The sequence below is a fragment of the Manacus candei genome, unplaced genomic scaffold, assembly GCF_025592945.1.
Source record: "Manacus candei isolate 608988 ecotype Guabito, Panama unplaced genomic scaffold, ASM2559294v1 h1tg000017l, whole genome shotgun sequence".
NCBI classification, from domain to species: domain Eukaryota; kingdom Metazoa; phylum Chordata; class Aves; order Passeriformes; family Pipridae; genus Manacus; species Manacus candei.
The window spans coordinates 2,476,026-2,498,234 of NW_026138065.1; the positions used below are offsets into that span (position 1 = coordinate 2,476,026).

The 22,209-nt window shown below is 39.5% G+C and overlaps 1 protein-coding gene across 1 annotated transcript in view; it reads left to right on the forward strand.

Annotated features, from left to right (window-relative positions):
• Window positions 1-245: 245 nt before the first annotated feature.
• Window positions 246-22,209, forward strand: part of KCNK1 (potassium two pore domain channel subfamily K member 1) — a 34,102-nt gene continuing 12,138 nt past the window's right edge. Inside the window, exon 1 of the mRNA XM_051783218.1 lies at window positions 246-831. Within this exon, the coding sequence (XP_051639178.1) occupies window positions 477-831 (355 nt within the window). The 5' untranslated portion in view covers window positions 246-476. The remainder of the gene's footprint in view (window positions 832-22,209) is intronic.

The following is a 22,209-nucleotide window of genomic DNA, read 5'->3' on the forward strand; positions in this document are numbered from 1 at the left end:
GCAAAGAAATCTCCAGAGACTTTGTGTGGAAATGGGAATAAACCGCCGCTGCAGCGCGGGGCCGGGGCGCTCTGGATCGGCTTCGCTGAGCGCCAGCGGGGGATCCCCCGCGCTCCCCACGCGTTACTCATTGACAAGGAACAGAAACGAGAGAAAGCGCCGGCGCCCCGGCAGCCAGCGGCAGAGGCGTGGGGCGGGAGAGCCGGCGGGACCGGGCGGCTGGCGGCGGCAGGGGCAGCATCAGCAGCAGGAGGCCCTGCCTCCCTCCCTCCCTTCCTCCCTCCGCCGCGGTACCTGCGCCGGCGGCCACGTGAGCGCCACATCAGCGCGGCTCCGCGCCTCCAAAGTCAGCCAGCGGCCGCACAGGGGGCAGGCGCCGGCCGCGCTCCCCCTTCCCTTCCCTCTGTCCCTCAACCCCCGCTCCCCCTCGGCATCCCGGCCCGGCCCGGGGCGCAAGCCGGCCCCGGCTCGGGAAGATGCTGCAGTCGCTGGCGGGCAGTTCCTGCGTGCGGCTGGTGGAGCAGCACCGCTCCGCCTGGTGCTTCGCCCTGCTGGTGCTGGGCTACCTGCTCTACCTGGTGTTCGGCGCTGTGGTCTTCTCCTCGGTGGAGCTGCCCTACGAGGACCTGCTGCGCCAGGAGCTGGGCAAGCTGAAGCAGCGCTTCCTGGAGGAGCATGCCTGCCTCTCAGAGCAGCAGCTGGAGCAGTTCCTGATGCGGGTGCTGGAGGCCAGCAACTACGGCGTCTCGGTGCTCAGCAACGCCTCGGGAAACTGGAACTGGGACTTCACCTCCTCCCTCTTCTTCGCCAGCACCGTCCTCTCCACCACGGGTAAGGGAAGGCGCCGGAGGCCTTCCGGGGAGGCCTGGACCCCCTCAGGGCCGCCGCGGAGATAAGAGGGGCTGGTTTGGGGGCAGCTGGGGCTGTGGGAGAGGGGCCGGGGCCCGCCGGCCCCCGCATGTCCAGGGCCGCGGGGACGGTGCGACCTCCGGCCCCGGGCGTTCGGGGGGCGGCGGCGCTTGGGCTCCCCAGTAATTGTTACTTCCCAGACTCTCGTGTGTGAGAGGCATGTTTTGTGTAGGATTCATCACCCGTATTTGAAACCCGCCCTAATTCAGCGTTAAAAGCCAGGTTGTCAGGTCCCCCCACCTTGAAATCACTGGCGGTTTCGAAAATCCTGCCTAATGCCCATCTCTTTCTTTGAACTTTTAAATTATTTTGGGGGTGTCTCCTGTGCGTTTCTTTCAGGCTGATTTGGGCGGAGAGGGGAAAACTGCTAAGCGGAGCCTACTGATGAAGTTAAACTTCAGTTTCATATTTTACTGTCAATTTCCATTTAACGTTTGCATGTAAAAGACTAAAAGATAATGCTTATTTTCTTCTAAATAGCAGGTTTCATTGTTGTTTTGAAAAGCTTGAGGAAGCATTCATCTGACTATAGTTTTTATAAGCACTTTTTTTTTCAGCAATCGGATTTCACTGAAGAGCATAGTGGACAGATTTCTAAAGGATGAGTGGAGACGTTTGTGCTGGGGAGCTGGGCTCTGGTGATTTGAATGCAGCTCACTGAAATAAATAACAAAGGCTTGTCAAATAAGAAAAGCGTTAAAAGAATCACCCTAAAATTTGTCCAACCAGAGGGCTTTGAGTCTTGGCAATACGTTGATACTACTATAAAAGATGCACTGTTTATTTTTTTATTCCCCCCTCCCTGCCCCCGAGTTAGCACTCCTTCTATTATGGGAAATGTAATCAGCAGATATTAATAATTTAATAATTTGCTTACTTGATCTTATTTTGGCGCTTCCTGACTGATTTCAAACAGGCAGTGCTTGTCCTGTAAATATTGCTATAAATAGTTGTCATTGAGTCTAGAGATTAGGGTGTCTGCCTGTTATAAGGAGGTTGTGTTTGTAAAAAGTAAACCAGGGTTATGGGTGTCCACACAACACTTCCCCCGTCTGCATATTAATAACTAGAGTTAAAGTTTGTGTGAAGAGAGAAAGTGACATGCTTGTGACAGTTGAATGTTCTCAGTGAATAAATTTCTAAACATTAATCAATGTATAGTAATACTGTGAGTGGAAAAAACATGGAATTGTGATAATACTTCAGCACTCAAATTTTTACTTTTTTTATTTTTTTACTTTCAGTAAAACTGTAAGGCACTTTAAACTTAAGGTGCCTAATTGACCTTATGATGCTTGTTCTCATTCCTAATCAGTTACACTGTCTGTTACTATAAAATGTAAATTATTTTGTCCGAGAGCTATTTTTTTATTCAAATTATTTTTTCTATAATAACCCTTTTTAAAAAGAAAAAGGTATCCTGCTTTTCTATATGTTCTTACACAGTGTACTGCATGTAACTTCTCTTTTTTTTTTTTTTTTTTTAACCAGACAAATCCAATCCACAGTCCCTGCAGTTTATTATTTTTAAATCTGGTAATATTGATTTCAGAGATAAATCAATCAAAAAATGTTCACAATCAGGACGGTGGGGGTGGGACTGAGTTCGTAACACCTTAGTACTGCCTGGTAATACATAGCCACATGTTTTAATGTGTTTGAATTCAGTAATACAGTTCAGGCAGAGATATCTCTTACCCACTGCATATCTTCTTAAGGGCAAGGCATAACCTGGCCCTACATGTGTGGCTGACTTGATCATAGAGGCCCTACAAGAAAAGAAGACGCAAGGTACCATTGTCCAAATGGAAAACCCATTAGAGAACTCCACTTAAATGGCATATCCTCAGAACAGACAGAGGTCTGAAATGCATGAGTTATCATTATTTCTGTCCGTTTCATAAACTGAAGTTCATTTAGTCATCATTGATGTAATAGGTCAATATTATAGATCAAATGGTGGTACTTCCTTCTATGTCCAATAGTCCTTTGCATTGGGCCCCTTTTAACAAAATCTGTCTGTTTCTTCTTTTATGTAGTAGTCTTTAGCTGCACTTGATTCCTGTTTAATAGAAATAACTTGTACAAGGTAGACAGGTATAAATCCAGATTAATGTAGTATGACCACCACTTATTCAAATACTCCCCAGAGCCTGCAGATTTCTGGTGAGGTGCATTTTTTCTCCCTAATTAAGTCTGCACCTGTGCAAGAAATATTTCAAGGCTCTTGAAATGGCCATGAAAATGGAAGACAAGGAGCAGAACCTACCTGGTCACTTCAAACAGCTGTTCAGAAGTGTTTGAACATTTAAAAAATGCTGTACTATTACAAACTGAAATGCCCTCCCTTTGCCGAGTACAGTAAGAATAAAAGCAGAAAAGAAAACTCTGGTACTGGTGGTACCAACTGAGGGTTGCTTCTTGTGCATAAGTGAAATTGCAGGGAGCACAAGGATGTTCCATATGTTCAGCTTACTGAATTTGTCATTCGTCATGTAAATAAATGCACACCTACTCCTTGCACAGAGGACAAGGCTTCTTTCATAACCTTTTAGTTTTCTATATAAAATATGTAGGGAAAGTGTTTAAATATAGCATCCCTAACTTCACTTGTTCCTTCCTGTCCTTATTATATTCCTTGACTTCTTACTCACTAGAGAAAATCCTTGAAGAAAGTGATAAAGTCATTTAAGAATTTGGAAAAAAATCATAAATGGAGGGAGTTTGCAGAATAAACACAGTAAAGGCAAATTGTTACTTGAAAGCAGTTTATGTTGCAGCACACATGGGCTGTCACAGGACTGTCACAAGCTGCCTAAAGGACGGGCAAACAAAGGGCAGTGAAATGGGCTGGTGGTGAGGCTTCAGCAGATTGTGGAAGTGACTAGCAGGAGGTTTCTCTTCTAAAGACTTTATTCCTCCCTGTGCAACTTAAGCAGTCATGCAGAAGGCCATACAAGCCATGTGTAAGAGAAAGCAATTAGGTCACTAATAATTGACAACATAAACAGTAAGACTATACAACTGTGTGCATTTAAATAATGTCTGTCTTGGAAACTCTCTGTAATTATGACCTTATACATATCTATGGTTGTTGCGTGTCTCAGTGCTAGATGTCATGAATCATCGTGCTGAAGCAGTTCTTTCTGGTTGGCTTTGTTGTGGGGCCATCTGTACTCATGTCTTTTATTACTAACAATAAAAATGAAGTAATTTTTTGCACTCACTCTTCTGGGTGGTGTTTTCACCACTCTTGGCAATGTCTGCGTTCTTATCCCATATTGGTGCAATATGAGAATACTGCACTACATGAACTGTAAGCAGAATGAAGTAATTGAAGAAATTGATATTGCTTGATATTAGCTGTGTTGCAAGATATGAAGTGTACAGTGACTTCTTTTTTTGAAGGAAAATAGATAGGGAAGGATAGGAAATGCTGATTTAGGAACTTGGGGCCTGTATTTTTATGTTTGTTTTTGGAAAGAGTCTTCTCTGTGCAAGGATGTCCCATGGCACTTTATGTAAACAGACCATAAGTCTTATTCTGACTGTCCAGCTTTGAGTATTTTTGCCTTCATCTGAAACACAAATACGGCTGTAGATTTCACTTAACATTTGCATACCAGAAGGATGCTGAAAAAGATCCTTCTCTGTTGTGATAGGGTTGGCAAGATACCCACTAGAAGGAAGCTAGGAGAGCCTTGCCCTGATTTAGGGATTTGCAGAGGAGGGGTGAGAAGTTGCATCTTCTGTGATGGCAGTGCATGTTTTAAATCTTTTGATTAAGGTCAGGTGGTCATTCCTCTGAGCCACAGGAGTCAAGACAGTAAGAGAACTGTTAGTATTCAACCACTTTCAAAGCCTGTAATGTATTTGTCTGCAGGGTGGTTCGTGCAAAGCAGCATCTCCTCCAGAATTTGGCTTATACCAGTTTCATTGTTGACACTGAGGATGAGTGTGTTGTGCTCCACTGCAAGGAATGTCCCCCAAGATCTGCAATATACTGAATTTGGGTTTCTGCTTGCTGTGTTATGAAGAGAGTATGCAGTAGCTGTAGATAAATGGTGACACTGGCTGTTAGTTTGAAAGTGCTTGGTTTAAGGGCTAGTAGAGAAGAAACATGGCTTTCAGGGAAAGTTTTGCATTCACGTTAAATAACTTACAGGAGTTTTACTGGCAAGCAGTACGAGGAGTTAATGCATATATCATTTGATTCATAAGGATGTTCTTGCTTAGGTCTGACTCTCATAAGCATTGCTACTGATGACTTGACAGAGAAACTTAACTGTGCCTTTATTTACAAAAAGTAACAGGCTGTGATGTTGTGCTGGAGTAAGTGGATGCACTACAAAAGAAAGTTCATTACAGATCTTAACGAATCCATGGAATATGAGGTAGTGCCATGAAAGCATCACAATGGAGCATTGCAAAGACATCATAAGATATGTAGTCTCTTACAGTAGAATCCTCAGATGGATGAAACTACCTGTGTCTCTCATACCTTATGGAAAAATGTGAATTTTACTTAAATAGAAAGAGGATAGTTCACAGAGGCTTTAGGGAAAGTGGATTTTTTTTTGTCTCATACTTGAATTCATTGTAAAATGCATATTTTATGTTGATGCTGTCAGAATATGTGGGCTGTGTCCCTGGCGATGCCTGTAGTATCTCATTAATACACACCGAATAAATACATTTCATAATTCATACCAAATGAGAGACCAGTCATAAGATTCTCTGTTGCTTCTTATATTAAAATATGGAAACTTTGTGATGGATTAAACTCAGATTGGTCTCACTAGTAGTCACTCCTGACTCCAGCAGAAAACTGAAGCTTCACTGTACTGTTGCTCTGACTGTAGCGCTTATAGATTATTTTAATTGGTGGGATGAATTGCAGCTATTCACCAGGGTGAGGATGCCAAACTTTGGGAACTTTATTTCTCTTTTAAGAGTTGTTTATGACTTGAAAACAACATCTCCGGGAAAAGGTAATTTGCTGTAGATGATCTCGACGCAAAGCGAGGTTGTGCTTCGCCCTGCGACAGTGTTTTTTATATTGGAGTACTTCTAAGAAAATCAAAGGAAATGATGGCAAGGGAGGTTGAGAAAGATGCCAGAAAAGAAGGATTACATTGAATAAGCCAACTGTTTGGATCTGAAGCCAAGTGGTTGAAGGCTACAGGGTGTTCTGGGACAGGGTAGTCACAAGCTACTATCCCCGAGGCTGTCGGCCTCCAAATACATCAGTCCTGGAACCACTTGTATTAAGTAGTATAAACGTGAAGTCAGAGAGTCATTCTGTCTGCCTGAGTGTCTACTTTCTTCTCAGGGAGAATTCCTTTGGAGAAGCTCCAGACTTGCTTCTGTCATATTCTAGTCTGGCCCCTGGGTTAAGATGCTGCCTTCTGAGATGTGGGAGGTTTCAATTGAGTTTGGCTTAATGTTATTTTCAGGACAAGGATTTGAACCAGGGTTTTCTAGCTGTTTTTAGAAAGAGGAGACAAAAAGACTACTACATCTAGGGGAGGTGTAAGAGAAGTTGAGTATATATGAACTAATACTGAGCAAGTAGATTGGATGCTTTTGGTATCTTTGCCTTACAACACAAAATCATGGGAATGTTCAATGAAGTATTAAAAAAAAAATTAAAGCAGAAATGTAGGGGCTTAAGTTAAAAAAAAACCAAACAAACAAACAACCAAACAATGAATCCCCAAAAAACACAAAGCAAAACTCAGCAAACCCACCAAAAAACACAAACCAAAAATGTGTTGTATGAAGGTCTCCAAGAAACCTGCATGTGTCAAAAGCAACGATATAAACTTTTTGGGAAGGATATTAGGCTCTGTGCTTCAGGACACAAGCCACTCAGTTGCCAGAGATGACAGTTAGAGCTGGCAGATTGGTCACTTATCTCTTGTGTGCCCAGGACAAAGGTCTTGTTTTCTCTATTGAAGCAAGCAATAGCAGAGAGGAAATCTGGGTCTGTCATGTCTTGTGTTCCAGGCAGGGTGGTAGTTCCTGGTTTCTCGTGGGACTGCAGCAATCAGCTGTGCCAAAATCCTGCTTGTGCTTGCTGTAACAAAGGATGTCAAGAGTCACTCTAATCCAATATTTGTGGTTTACAGGCAATGAGTAGTAAAAACCATCTCCTGGCAGAAACTGGATATGCCATGGAGTAGCAGGACTGTATTATTGTTTAGAGCAGTGCTGGCTGTTCATGGATGGAATGTCTTTCTTACAAAATCTGTCCTCACTTCTGTGTCGTTCGGTTCCATTTGCCTTGCTAAATTTAATCTGTGATAAGGAGCCATCCCAGCAGCTCTCAACAGGTGAAGGGCCGCAGCTGCTGCCTCAGTAGTCCTGTGTTAGGCATAGGGTAATTCTTCCCTTGCTGAAACACACACCCACTATCCCTCCCCCCAAAATAAATAAAGCGTAATCACAAAACAAGTCCATTGAACTTAGTATGATACACAGAGTTTAACTGGGGTCAGGACTGAGTTACTGGTGTTCTACCTTGGGCCTATTAATTGACTACTTTTTTTGTAAATGTTTACCTTTGCTATTTCTCTGTTTTTTCCTATTTGAGCTATGTTACCATTATTTGCTGTCGTAGATGAATTACATGGTCTCCTGTTGCTCTGTTATTATTTCTAATCATTACTCTGACTTTATTCTATGATATTTACATCTTTATTAAAAGAAAGAGAGTCATCTTCCCCCAAATTACCTTTCATTAAATATTTTCTATTTTTAATCCTTTTGTAATGCTGGAATTTTTGTTACTATTCTACTGACATCTACAAATCAAATCCCAAGCTAAAAATCACATACATTCTCAGAGCAAGACTTCTAAAACTTAACAATCAATTCCTGACCATTGTTTAGTAGGATTTTCACTTTTATCTGAATGTAATTTAAAATGTCTTCTTTTAAATCTGTTGTTTCTCCTGTTTTCATTTATTTGTTGGCTGTTTTTTTTTCTTTCTTTATTTCACTTTGGCCCACTGCATCATCATTTTAATAATCTGTGGAGGTCTTTTGGATACAGGAACATCATACTCTATGGAGAAATGCCTACTTTAGCTGCTGCTCCAGGTTAATTATAAAGTAGGCTGCAAGCTACTTTGAAACCATATGAAGACCAAAATATTTCTTGGCATGTGCAGAAGTGGAATTTTAGCAATTTGAGAAAAATTAGGACTCCTATGACAGTTTGGATGCCTTTAGGATTAAAGAATAGCAATAAAAAGTTTCTTAGGAATTAGCTACCTAAATTCCTACTATCTCTCTGGATCTGACCTCAGCTGCTTGAGAGTTATGATGTTTGTACAAAATTCAACTGAAGACCTAATGTAGTTACAGATGTGACCCAGAATACCTGGGAAAAATGTGTCAGTTCACTTTTTCACTGAAGAACTTAGCTGAAACAGATTGTGTTTCTTGTGAGGACAAAACAGCAATGTGGTTAAAAGCAGAACTGAAAGAAATGAATGAAGCAAAGCATTTCAAGTGACTGTGCTTCAGGAAAGTATCAGAGCACCTCTTGGAAGAACATATGGAATTTCTTTCCTTTGGAAAGAAAAAGATACACATTCGTCTCCTGAAAACAGAGTATGCAAACTTCCTTGAACTAAAAGCACATATGAATCAAAGTGGTACACCAGCTGTCACCAGACTCCAAACGTTTACTAGCTGATGCTTCCTAAGTAGAACCATAGTCTGTACTCTAAACTGATTCTGTGACAGTTGCTTAAGCAGCTTCAAAGTTATCACATCATCTTTGAGGAACTGGGGAAATGCCAATGGGAAAGGAGGGAGATCACTTAGGCAGTGTTCCCTAGCAGCAGCTGAGGGTGGAGATTGGGCTGGGAAACAGGTTTTGCCAGTGGAACAAGCCTATCCAGTAGTCTTTTGAGTACAGCTCTGCTTGTTTGTGAGAAAGTGAGGCTATGTCCTCTGACAAAGTTTCATACTATTTGCTAGTAGAAACTTTACCATCAGTATTCCGTCTTTCTCCTGAGAATTCTGAGTCCAGACTGTTGTTATGATAACAGGGAGTAGAGGCTTAGTGCGTCTTTTTACTGTCCTCTACTGCAAAGTGTAAACTTCTGGAGTGACCAGAACCTCTATATAGAATGTTTTCAAGCACAATTTAATACCATTGCAAGTGCAGCTTTTGAGAGCATTTAAGAGCATGGTACTATAAGAATGGGGGTGTATCATATCTTTTGCTCTTTTTGCTGTGCATTTCATGTCCCACACACTGAATGTTTTTTCTGAATATGTTAAAAATAACTCCAGAAGCTAAAATGAAAAGGTTAAAATGTACCTCTGAATTTCATCCTACTTGTAGTAGGATGAACCTCCTTCTGTGCCTTTCAATTACTTAAAGACTGTTTAAATTTGCTCAGCTAAATAATCTTAAATTCTTTAACAGTAGCTGCTTCACAAAAGGTTTCCAAGAGTAGATACATAAGTTGGGTTAAGTGGGGAGAGGGACCAACCAGAATTAGATATTGAAATGATAAGGTTAAGACATATAATTGTTTACATTTTTTTTCAATAAGCAGAAGCTTGATTCTAATGAGAGATGAATCCAGCTTCAGAACTTTGGCTTTTGCAAAAAAAATACATTTCAGGCAGTACTTGAATTTTATGACTTATTGTCTGTGCTGTACTGGCTGTATGATATTGCTAAAAATGACTGTAAAAGGAATCCTTTGCTCAACTTTACTGAAAATGTTTTTAGGAGCACCTCACTTATGAGGAAAGGCTGAGAAAATTGGGATTGTTCAGCCTTGAGAAGTGAAGGTTCTGGAATGACCTATTCCAGTACTTGAAGGGAGCCCATAAGAAGGTTGGAGAGGGCCTTTCTATAAGGACATGTAGTGACAGGACAAGGGGGAATGGCTTTAAACTGAAAGAGGGTAGGTTTGGGTTGGATATTAGGAAGAAATTCTTTCCTGTGAGAGTAGTGAGGCATTGGCACAGGTTGCTCAGAGAAGTTGTGGCTGCCCCATCCCTGGAAGTTTTCAAGGCCAGGTTGGATGGGGCTTTGAGCAACCTGGTTTAGTGGAAGGTGTCCATGGCAGGATGGGTTGGAATGAGATGATATTTGAGGTCCCTTCCTACCCAAACCATTCTATGATTCTATGAAATACATACTAAAACTACAATTATTTCCAAGAGTGAGAAGATTTCTCAGCATTAAGAGGCAAAAGTGATCTTTCAGAAGACCTCAAATGATGCAGCACTCACCAGAACAGAACTTGCGTATGATTTTATTTTAAAGTCTGTATTGAATTTTCTCTTATGTGACACTTGGTGTTCTACTTTCTATGTTATTTTAAAACTACATGGCATACTATGAACACATATTTTGCTCGATCAAGCTTTTAAAATGTGATTGGCAGGCTTAGACATTGCAATGTGCAGTACTAGTGCCAAAGTCTAGAGGCAAGCTAGAGTAGCTATCCTCCTTTGTTTACAAGATAATTTGAAAAGGGGGATGTTACTTTAGAGTCATCAAATGCAAACACAAGATGAAGATCTGATTTCACCTCCTCCCTGATAGGCTGAGATTGTACTGTATGTGACTTAAAGAAAGCTGAAGTGGAAAAATACCCCGTGTGTTCAGGAAGTAACAACATGTCCAGAGATCTGCTATAAAATTACATAGCTTGGATGTTTAACTCCTGGGGACTTCATTATAGAAGCTTATACATCTCCCTTCACAAAAAGGGAAAAGAGCCCTAAAAATTGCTTGTTGTATTTAAGATTAATGTGAGAAGGCCTTGGAATCTCTCCTCTGTATATTATTCAAAATAGCTATTTTCCCAACCGTGTGCTGTACAAGAATGGCACAGACCTTTCCCTTTGATGCCTACAGCCGAAAGGAAATGAGAAAACTCTAAAGAACTTCCATCTCTTGTAGAGTTTTGGAAACTCTAGGCTGTATGATTTACTAATGGACAATTAAATTTTAAACAGTTCACAGCATTTCTTGTTACTTATTTATAGATATTACATATATTGATGATTGGACTTGATGACCTTAGATTTTTTTTTCAACCTTAACAATTCTATGATTTTATGATCCTCATGACTATATTTTTGGTTAGTGTTGGAATGCTGACTCAGCACCATAGCAAAAATTGATAAGGCTCAAAGATTTATAATTGTATTACTATTTGAAAGTCCTAGCTACTGTAAACTGTAAGTGGTGCACAGAAAGTAAAGCAAAATGCTGTAAATAATTTGAATGATTACTATTTAGCAATGAAATTAGCAATGAAACTCTCTTATGTGAGGATAAGAGATTGTTTAATTTACCTATGTGCATTCGTACATCTGATGAAAAATCAAGGACTCCAGCCTGGCTTGTGGTCCACTGCTGCAAGTCTGGTTGGGCAACCAAAGAACCATGAACGCTACATGATGTTGTATTGTGTGAATCAACAATTTATATTGATAAGAAAATAGTAAATCTAAGGCTGATCTCAGGCCTTAGATTTAGGCCTTAGTTTATTGTTGGAGTTGTTATGCATACCTGTAGTGCAAAGGTAAGTCTTTATGTTTCAGTCATATCTTTTAGTGCAGCTATATGTACCTAGTGAAGCCAGCTGAATGTTCAGGTCAAGTTTTCTGGGGCTAACAGCCACCTGATAGGATTTTGTATGCTGCTTCAAATGTCATTTACACTAGGAGTTCTTACTAGTCATGAATCTCAGCCAAAGCAAAAGATAGAAGCTCTCTCAACGTCTCAAACAGAAGTTTGAACTCCAGGTTTTAGCCTTGCATTATGCCATATCCTTAGATGTCATGAGGGAGATGGTGATAATCTTTCACATTTCTGAAACACTTTTTATCAGAAGATCTTGAAGCGCGTGCTTACCAGAAACTGTTTTATTGGTTTACTTCTATTATATTCTGCATCTTGTGATATTACAGTGACATTTCCGTATGTATTTTGCAAAAGAATGAACTCAGACAAACAGTTGTGAAAGGTCATGTATGAGCCATTAGTATGGTTGAGAATAGGAGCTTGTGAATTTTGTCTTGCAGTTCTCCATTCCTGCTGCTAGGCAGTGTTCCCATACAGTAAGCTGATTTCCCATCCTGGGGGGGAGAGCACTTCAGTGTGCTTTTATTTTCTTGCACTGGATGTTCTTTTTTCCTTTGGTAATAGTTTTTCTGCTCAACAACATTAGAGAAAATTGCAGCTACTTGAATAAGGAATTACTGAAGCCATATCGAAGTGTGCAATGCACATTTCTGTATCTTTCCTTCAGTGGAGACTCCAGAAATATTGCCTCTCCCTTCTAGGGAATTGTTCAGTTGTGTCCTCTGTAGAAAACGAACTACACACCAGTTAATACAGCCCATTTAACTGACCAAATACACGAGTAGCCTTTTTGAGAAGAAGGCAGTATTTGTTCTGCTTTGGCATGCTGAATGCCTTTCTTTGCCTGTTAAATGTTTGCTCAGGGTGTTGTAAAACAAAATGGGCTGAGCCTACCTAACAGCTTTGCCAGCGGTAGGAAGATGTCTTGGATTCTTGATTCTCACCTGTGGTCCAACCTTGTGCTAGGTCTATTGTGAGCTGAACCTCAACAGTAAGCCAAGTCAGTTTGTCAGACTGGAAGAAACATTCATTTCCTGGTGGATTAGTTTGCTCTGAGTTATTGCATTCAGGTAAACTACAACTGATGCAAAAGGGGGTAGATCCACATAGCAATTTTTTTCCTAGCAAAACTGGGTTTAAGTTAGGTGTTTCATGTAATAACTTGGGAAAAGCACAGAAAGAGCCAAAAATGTATGGACAAATTAACAACAGATAGGAGCTGGCAACCTAAGAACATGTTTCCTGTAATGATAATGTATCTGACAATTGCTGCCTGTCCCTTGTAAAGGAGCATTATTTCAAGCAGGATTAAAATGTCAGCTAGCAAAGCTGAAAGAACTTAACAGGACTCCTGTTTGTTAATACAGATGCCACCACTAAAATATTTCTATCCTGTGTATCTCAGGTACACATATCTCAAGGGGAACCTTATTTTTTCCTTCTGGGTAACTAGTGATATATCATAAATTGCATCATCTTTGAAGTTAGTGGGGAAGTAATGCAGTCATACCACTGTAACTAGTTTACAAATTCTGATAATTGAAAATTACAAGAAACTGGATGCATTCATAGGACCAGACACTTACAAAGAAATCTCTCCCTTGTCAAGGTGTGTTAACTATCAATTTACACATTGCTGCCCAGGCTCTTTGATGCTGGGCCTTTTTTTTTTGGAATTACCACCAATTTTACATTCCTTTTCCCATTATATTGAGGTCTGAGAGACACCACATACAGTATCGCACTTTCCTTATAGAGTCACAGGTCATATCAATCCAGCCTTTTTCATGTTGGTCATGGTTTGCAAATGCAAGCAGGAGGTGCTGAACATGAAACCTTAGTGTGATTCAGTCTTGCTAAGCATTTCTGATATGTGTGCTGCCTTGCTAGAAAGGGATTTAAGGAAATGGGACTCAAAATCATTGGTCAGTGTTGATGGTCTTTGACTGACATGGTGGGACCAGAATTGTGACTGGAGAGCTGGAGTATTTTTTGATGAATTTTCATACTGATTTAATGCTTTTGTTTTATGCAGGACTATCTTATTCTGTCCCGAGAGACTAGAATGATGTATTTTCACTAGGAAAATCATCCTATAGTTGTAAGAATTTCTAGAATCATCAGCTATCCTACCAAGAGTCATTTTTCTAACAAATTGAAGAGAGGTTCATTGTTTTAAAACAAATTGCCATAAAACTAAACAGATCCTGTGTGACTTTCAAACACTATATTATTTAAGTTGTTCTGTGTGTGTCTTTACATTGCTGGCTGAATGTCTTGTATATGTAGTTTACCTTAGATGCTACATCCCTATTTATTTCTAATAACTTCTTCTAGATAAGCAAAATCCTCTACATTTCATCTGCTTGTGAAGATAAATAGTATGTGCAATTGCAATGCTATTTTTTTCTTTTCCCTTTTTTTATTGGTAGGATATACAGTTGTGATTATCCTGAGTATCCTGATTCCAGTGTAACAAATCAAGTTTATGTTTCCCACAATTAGTATTTGGTGTGTGGGATGCCCTAAACATGTGAATGATTGAATATGACTAGTGTATCTATAAAAATTGTTTATAGTTCACTAAACTAGTTCTTACAACAGTTGAAGTATTTCCCCATTGAGTTTTGCAAATTCATGCTCTATTTTGAGCTTGAAATTGTGAGTATATTCAGGTGGGCTGTATTCAGATGGCAGAGTATCATCATATTTAGGACTGTGATTTAGAGTTTAGAATAAGCCGTCTCATCCTTAAAACTATCTCACTTTGGCCCTTGTGTAAGTATTGTCTCCTAATCTATCTTAACTATTATTTTTAAGTTAGAAATTAGTATTCAAGATGGAATATGCTGTGTGTAAAAGTGGAGTGTGTTGCACTTCAGTTCTGTGCATTTTTGTTAGTTGCTTTAGTGAATTTTTGCAATTTGTGTTAAATTGTTTTGCTTCTGTTTTGCTTTGCATGCTGTTGAATTCTTCAACTGAGAAGTGGGTATTTACTGAGAAATTTTAGCAGAAATTTAGTAGAAATTTACTGAGAAATTTAGTAGGTATTTACTGAGGTATTTACTGAGTAGGTATTTACCGAGAAATTTACTGAGAAATTACTGAGAAATAGGTATTAAAACAGAAGACAATAATAGGATTTATTCACATGCAAATGAATTATGTCTGGTTGATTTACATATGAAATATTGAAATATCTTACAAAGATAGGTAAGGACTATGTGTCTTCCTCTGCCAAACAAAACAGCTGATGCTAGTAATTTCCCTGTGTTCCACATGTCAAATCGATAACAAGATTAGAAGTAAATATTTCTGTTCCCCTGCTGCATCTAGTAGATAAACCTTTCTTCTACATGAAGTTGCATTTTAATGCAAAGATGCTGCTTACAGATTTGAACTCCACAGCATGAAATGGCCTAATTTTTTAATGTTGTGTTATAATTCCTTACTGCCCACAATACAAACTTCATTCACTGTTTTCATGCTCAGTTCCTTCTGATGGTGCAATAAAGCAATTTTTGTTTCAAAGTGGAGGTGGGGAGCATACTAATTTGCAGCTGGTAGTTTCTTTTTATTTCCAGATGGTGGGAAGAAAAACTGTGGCTCATTTCAGTGCAAGAAATGATAACTTAACAAGACTAGATAGGTGTTCTTCATTAATTGGCTATGTGATTAAAACACTGCAGTAAGTGCCACTGAAACACATTCAAAGCTTTTGACACATCCCAGGGTACATTTGGGATGGTAACAGGTGCGAATTATAAATTTTTAGAAAGCTCCTTCTAATGAACTGTACCAGGCTTCAAGCAGAGTACAGGTGCTGGGTTCAGCAGTGGCAGCTGGCTCGTCCCTGTGGTACACCGTGCATACACAAGGTCGTTCAAGTAGTGGAAGGCTGAAGTAATTGACAGAACTTTAAAACCTGTTACACGAAAATTGGAAGGCGTGTGGAAAGATAAAGTTGCAGTATGAAATGAATTCATGGTTCCAGATCTTTTCTGGAAAGAAAAAGCTCCATCTTCTGCCAGTCTCTTCGAAAAGCGTGTGTCCTCAGAGCTTCGCTGTGAGTTAGATGCTAAATGTGTCTTAGCTGCTAAAGAGTTTTTCCATAGGTTCAGACTGCTGTAACTGAAGACAAAATCTGGATGTGTAAAATATTTTGTGAAAGATATGCCATCTTTATGCTGCAGTCAAGGTGAAAGTCTCATCATGCCTTTTACCAAAGAAATGAGAAGAAATGAGAAGACCAATATCAAGCTACTGGCTAAATCTAGTCAATAATGACATTTTCTCTCTGCCAAAATATTGTCCATGTTAAATTTTTTTCCTACTTCGAATATTTCAGGATGTGAATCTCAGGATCTGCAGTTCTGTGAACTGCAGGAAGGCTTGTACCCTGCCCTGGTTTCAGCTGGGATAGAGTTCGTTTTCTTTTTAGTAGCTGGTACGGTGCTGTTGTGGGAAAAATCCCTTTTTTAAATTTAGAAAAACAGCATAACTCGGGGAACAAAGAAACAAAGAATTTATTCAGCGTGCCGGGTCATTCTCTCACTGAGTTTTTCAGGGAGAAAAGATCTCGTGGGCGTACAACTTATACATTTTATAGTTTTCCAAAATCCCACCCTTTTCAGATAAGTTTTAATATATTCAGTTTTACCTAAAAAGGTTTCTTTTCTCTGAAAAGGGGCTTTCCCTTTAACCTAATTGGCTGCAAGCCATTCCCTGTCAAAAGTGATGGATCTTCCTTTGTTCTTAGCCCAAAAAGAAGAACCTCGTGTACAAAATGGCCCTAAAAGATTTAATTTTTAAGAATTTTCTCATTTCCCTTATCCCACTGAAAGAGACCCTGATACCCAAGTTCAGGTCTTGGAACTTGGATGCCTTACAACTTCACAATATGCCTATTTATATAAAAAAAACAAATTTTAATTTCTCATATTGTGTTCTGGATTGAGGATGAAGATGAGAATAATGTTGATAGCACACTGATATTTTAGTTGTTGCTAAGTATCGCTTACCCTAAATCAAGGACTTCTCAGTTTCCCATGGTCTGCCAGCAAGCGGTCACACAAGAAGCTGTGAGGGAGACAGCCAGGACAGCTGACCCCAGCTGGCCAAAGGGATATTCCATACCACACAACATCATGCTCAGCATATAAGCTGGGGGGACTTGGTTGAGAGGGGCCGATTGCTGCTTGGGTATGGGATGGACATCGACCAGCAGGTGGTGAGCAACTGTATTATGCATCACTTACCAGTTTTGTTTTTTATTCCTTTCTCTCTCATCTTCATTATTATTATTATTGTTGTTATTATTACAATTATTATTATTATATTTTACTTAGTTTAAATTATTAAACTTTTCTGATCTCAGCCCCTAAGTTTTGCTTTTTGTTCCTGGTTCTACTCCCCACCGTGAAGGAGGAATGAGCAACCAGCTGCATGATACTTAGTTGCTGTCTGGGGTTAAACCATGACAACCTCTTTCAATACCTTGAAGTTGGTGTTGAAGTTCTTAGGAAGGTTTTTAAAGAACCTGTTTCTTTGATTGCTTGTTAATCTTCCTAATCATTGGCTTTAAAACCCCGTCATTATAGTAATGTTGTTGTATTCATGTTGCTGAACATACCAGTGCAAAAACCTTTCACAAAAGACCAGCACAAACCCTCATCTTGTTTTCTAATGTTTCAGAGGTCTGGAAGTAAAACTTTCCTAATAAAACTAATTCACATTTCTCTTTTATCAAATTTAAGTTTCTGAGACTTACGTAATTTGTTATATTAGGAAACATTCATAATAAACTAGTCTGTTGGTAGAGCCCCTACTTTGATACAGATTTTTTGACCATCTGTTGCCTAGCAGGCAAGTAAACCAATAAAAGAATAATTGGAATATTCCTGGCTGAATTCTCAGAGGAACCCTCAGGAAGTCTCACCTTTCTTTTGATGTGTTGGCTGAGTTTTATTCAACAGACTTTTGTAACTTTTACTTTTTTTCTCTCCATTGCAAAATGAATCTGAGATAATAGAAAATAACTGTCGAAACAAGATAAAAGTTTCTTTATTTATGCTAAATCTTTGCTAGAAGCAGATCTAAAGATGTGATGTTTGTGTTTTGGATAGGTATTTCTAGAAATGTGCAGTTATTGAGAGGTCTATGGGGGAATAAATAGCCCAACACCAGATGGATTCTGGTTTGATTGCCGTTTAACCCTTATAAGATCTTAAATCCAGGATGACAGTAAGATGAACCAATTTCTAGTATAAAAACTTTGGGTTTAAAAAAAAAACCAAAGTACTGTTAGCTTTTAAAAAACAATGAACCCAAACAGCAAACCAGAAATTCATGCATGTCTTTTGAATATCATCTGTGATAGAACTAAAGCCTGAATGCTTTGCCACAGAGGTTTAGCAGACCTCTGCCTGCTGAAATCATTCCTTAAGCACAGTGAGGACAGGAAATCTTTAATGACATGTCATTTCAAAAAACATGACTGAAGTTTTCAGGGCTCTGTGGGAGTATGGGTCCAGCTCTCAAGAACTGCATGTCAGGCTGAAAGTTTAGCCTGTCGCAACCAAAAGGAGTTTCTCAATGGACAGTCTGGTAGGAGCTGTGTAGCTTACAGGCAGACTTTGAGAAATCTGCTCTTGCAGGATAAGTGGGAAAGCTTATTCTCCAGCTGAGTGCCTGGAGAATCCAAGCGCTTCCTGAGGAAAGCATGTCCTTTTTAGAGGCATATTTACTAGCCCTGGGATGGAGTATGTGCCTCACCTAGGGTCCTGCCACCCTGTCTAACACGTGTGCTTTCATGCAGACTATGCTGAAAGGGTCTGACAGTACCCTTGGGTTGATAATATCTGTCTTACTCATACATAATGCATCCAGGCAGGATTAGCAAGATCTGGTGTCGGGCAGTGGCATGAAAGAATGCTATCGTTTTGCAGTTAAAGTTACTATCTTTTGAGCTGTATTTCTCTCTGGTACTTTTGTTGAGAAGAGATAATACTGCACCAAACACTCACTAATAATCACCTTAGATGTAGAAGGGACATACTAATTTCTGTACTTAATATTTTATCTGCATTTGGTTCCTGTGCATTGGATTCTATCTGCTGTTTTGCTGCTCTAGTAATGAGTACTTCCTTATACACCCACCCCCCCCCCCATACCCCTCCCCGGATCTCAACTGCTGATACGGGAATGACTTCATCATTAGCATCACTGTTACAGGGTTGTAATGTTTTTCACTTACTTCATTACATAGTTACTGTGGGTAAATACTGTCAAAACCAGCAGTCCCTGTAAATGGACAAAATGTTACTGCTTGCTGCCATTCTGTATGCCCATCAGACTGTAGCCTCTACCTCTGATGTGCCTTGCCTTGCTGGATGGCGTAAGCAATACATGGATGATCTTTGGGACGAGAGGTAGTGTAGAATAATATGGGGAGGTGTGCCATTAAGCCACTCTGGCTGAGCTCTGCAAGTGGAGGAGCTGATGCCAGAGAAGCGCTGCTAACTTCAGCTTCGAACTCTGAAGGCAGCTGAAGTCTGCCAGATTTCTTGGCCCTGTAGTAGTGTAGCCCTCAGATCAAGAGTGCACTGCAGATCATTCCCACTTCCCACTTTGGTTCACACTTGTGGAGCATACAGACTGGGCTTCTTTTTAATGAAACAACGTGAAGCAGGCACTCCTGGAGGGCAGTGAAGGGTACCTCAGATATTACTGGGCATCCAGTCTTTGTGAACAAGAGTAAAGCAAATCTGAAGCAAACCCTGGCTTCCCTAAATATAATGATGAATTTAGGTCCATGTACCAAGTATTCCACTCTATGGATCAACTTTTACTGTGCTGTAATACTGATGTAAACAAGGTGACTATGCAATTCTTTTTATTCCATTTTTTTCCTGCGGCTATACACTGCATTCCAATGGTCAAAATAATTGATTCTGGGCAAGAATTGGCAGATACTTGATCCTCTAAGTAATACGATCAAATATTGCTTTTTTCATTACATTCAGATAAGATTTTTAGAATAAGATCTCAGCTCCTGTTTGAACTATTTTCATGTTTTAAAGAACTAGTTTTGCTGACAGGCCAAATGCAAAAACATTTTCTTCATTGTGACATCATGGAATTTCTCCTACTGCCTCTGTGGTGTGTAAAGGGTATCAAATATGATCATGTGTTGAATAGAAAATTACCATCTATAAATATGTAATTTCCAGGGGTCCCCCTGCACTGACCGCATCTTTTCTCTTGCTGATTGAAATGACAACAAGGTACTTGTACTTTTTTATGTTTTCTCACTTGTATTTGGTTGAAAAATGTTTTTTACATGCATTTTTATATTACTGTTTGGGGATCATGAGAGCAGCTAACTCGCAGGTGGAGCAAAGCAAAGCTATTTTTCATCAGTCTTCAAGAACGTGGGATTTTTTCTATTTTGAAAGTCATGCTTATATTTTAATCTCTACATGAGAGAAAAGTATAATAATTCATATGAAAGAATGTCAGAATTTGAAGAAAGAAATAAAAGGTTGTTTTAATTCGTCCTAAATATTTAAGATGGCAACAGTTTCTTCTGCTGCATAATTGGTACAGAAAAAAAGTAGAGTTGGAAAGACATGCCCAGGCCACAATATTATTATTCCCACCTCCTATGCCTCATGTTTATATACAAAGGTGCACAGCAACCTGAATATAGTACAGGGTACAGAAATATCTCCCTGAACAGATAATTCTCCAGCATCATCAGCTAGGTTGGCACAAAGGCAACAACCATATTAACGCATTTCCTAGCTGAGAAGAAAATATTCCTTGGAGATCATGGAAATGGGTTAATGGTAAATAATGAATAATATAAGGATTTCTGTGCCATAATTTTGCAATTATTAAATGTTTTTTGGGACTTGAGAGTTCCCAGGACTACTAAGCTGCAGAAGGGGGAAGTATGTAACACTCTAGAAAAATGGAAATGGACTTATAATAGCAAAAGAAGATACAGGAGTTCTTATTATAAACAAATGGTACTGTAATTTTTCTCTATTAAAGAAAATTAATAGATGTGTAATGTTTGGTTTTATTCTGATCCCACTTACTTAACTCATTTGAAAAGACTTAATGGCCTTTCTGTTTTCGTTGCATAATGAATAGCTGAAGGAGAACCAACAACATGCACAGGCAGCAAAAAGGGCTAATGGTGTCCTGGGCTCCTTTAGCAATGTTGCCAGCAGGCTGAAGGAGATGATCTTTTCCTTCTGCTTAGCAGTGGTGATCCACACCTGGAGTGCTGGATCCAGTTCTGTGCTCCCCAGTGCAAGGAAAAAAAAAAAGATACTGAACTATTGGAGAGAGTCTGTCAAAGGGCTACTAAAATGATGAGGGAACTGGAGTGTCTCTCCTACTAGGTGTGGGAGAGACTGGGACTGTTGAGCTTGGAGACGAGAGGGCTCAGGGAAAGCTGATCAATGTATGTGGATACCTGAAAGGGTAGGTGAAGTAGTGATGTTGGAGATGGTGTATGGGTGCTGTTGTGTTGCACACTGCCCAGTGTCATATCGTCCTTTTCTACTTTTCCATTCATGTTCACTGGCTGGCTTATATTTTTTACTGAAATTGGACATTTTGAGGGAAAGGAAATATTTTTATTCCACATTGGTAGCACAATAAGTATAAAATAACTGAAAATAATATAAACAGTAGTGATAATTATTGTGGGATGTATAAAATACTTCCATATCAGTTTTAGTTTAGTTTTTAAACATTTATGTATTAAGTTCTAAATGCTTATTACATTTTTTTCAAAATAGTATATAAAAATATTTGTTAAATACTAAATTTTTAATGTATTTCCATGTGGGTAATTATTCTATTACTATAGAAATGGTTTTCCACCAGAAGTACCACTCTGTGCAAAGGTCCCAGTCAGTAAAATCCTTTGCTGTCTCTTCATGTTGGACTCCCAGAAAAAGCACAGAGTTGGAATGGGCTTGTTGCAGGAAAGGGGATGACTTTTCAGAGGATTAAGAACATACTCAGTGAGAAGTTGGATGCATTAATTGTCCCAGTATATGTTGGGGTTATCTTTTTTTTATTAATAGTCGCCATGTTTTTTGAATGTGAATGTGTTACATGTTAGCTACACCCCCTTTCACACCAGTTATTTAAGCTGACTCAGAATATATAAGAACAGGAACTGAACATCAGTGTTTTGCCAGCACTGATACAAATCCTTGGGCAGTTTAAAAAATACCAAATATAAGACCAGAGAGTAAGCTGGCTTTCTCAGTGTATTCACACAAATATGAATAAAGTATGGAAGTATCCCTTGTCCTCATACAAACATTTTGCCGGTTTAATTCATTAGCATCCCCTTTTCCCAACATCTGTGGATGCAGTTTCTAGCTTGGTTTCTTTGGAGAGGTGAAATATTGCTTCCTGTGCATGAACAGATGTGCCAGACTTCATATGCTTTGCAGGATATAAGTGTTCTGACATACAGCTGTTCTGGTAGAAATTGATTTTGAAACCGGTTTTGAACATAAAAGCCAATATAGTCACGCCTTGTTTCTTTGATTCAGATATTGTTGACAGTCAGCCAAATTACTCATACAACCTTATTACTAAACTGATTGTGTTAAAAGACATTTCAACCTTTCTTG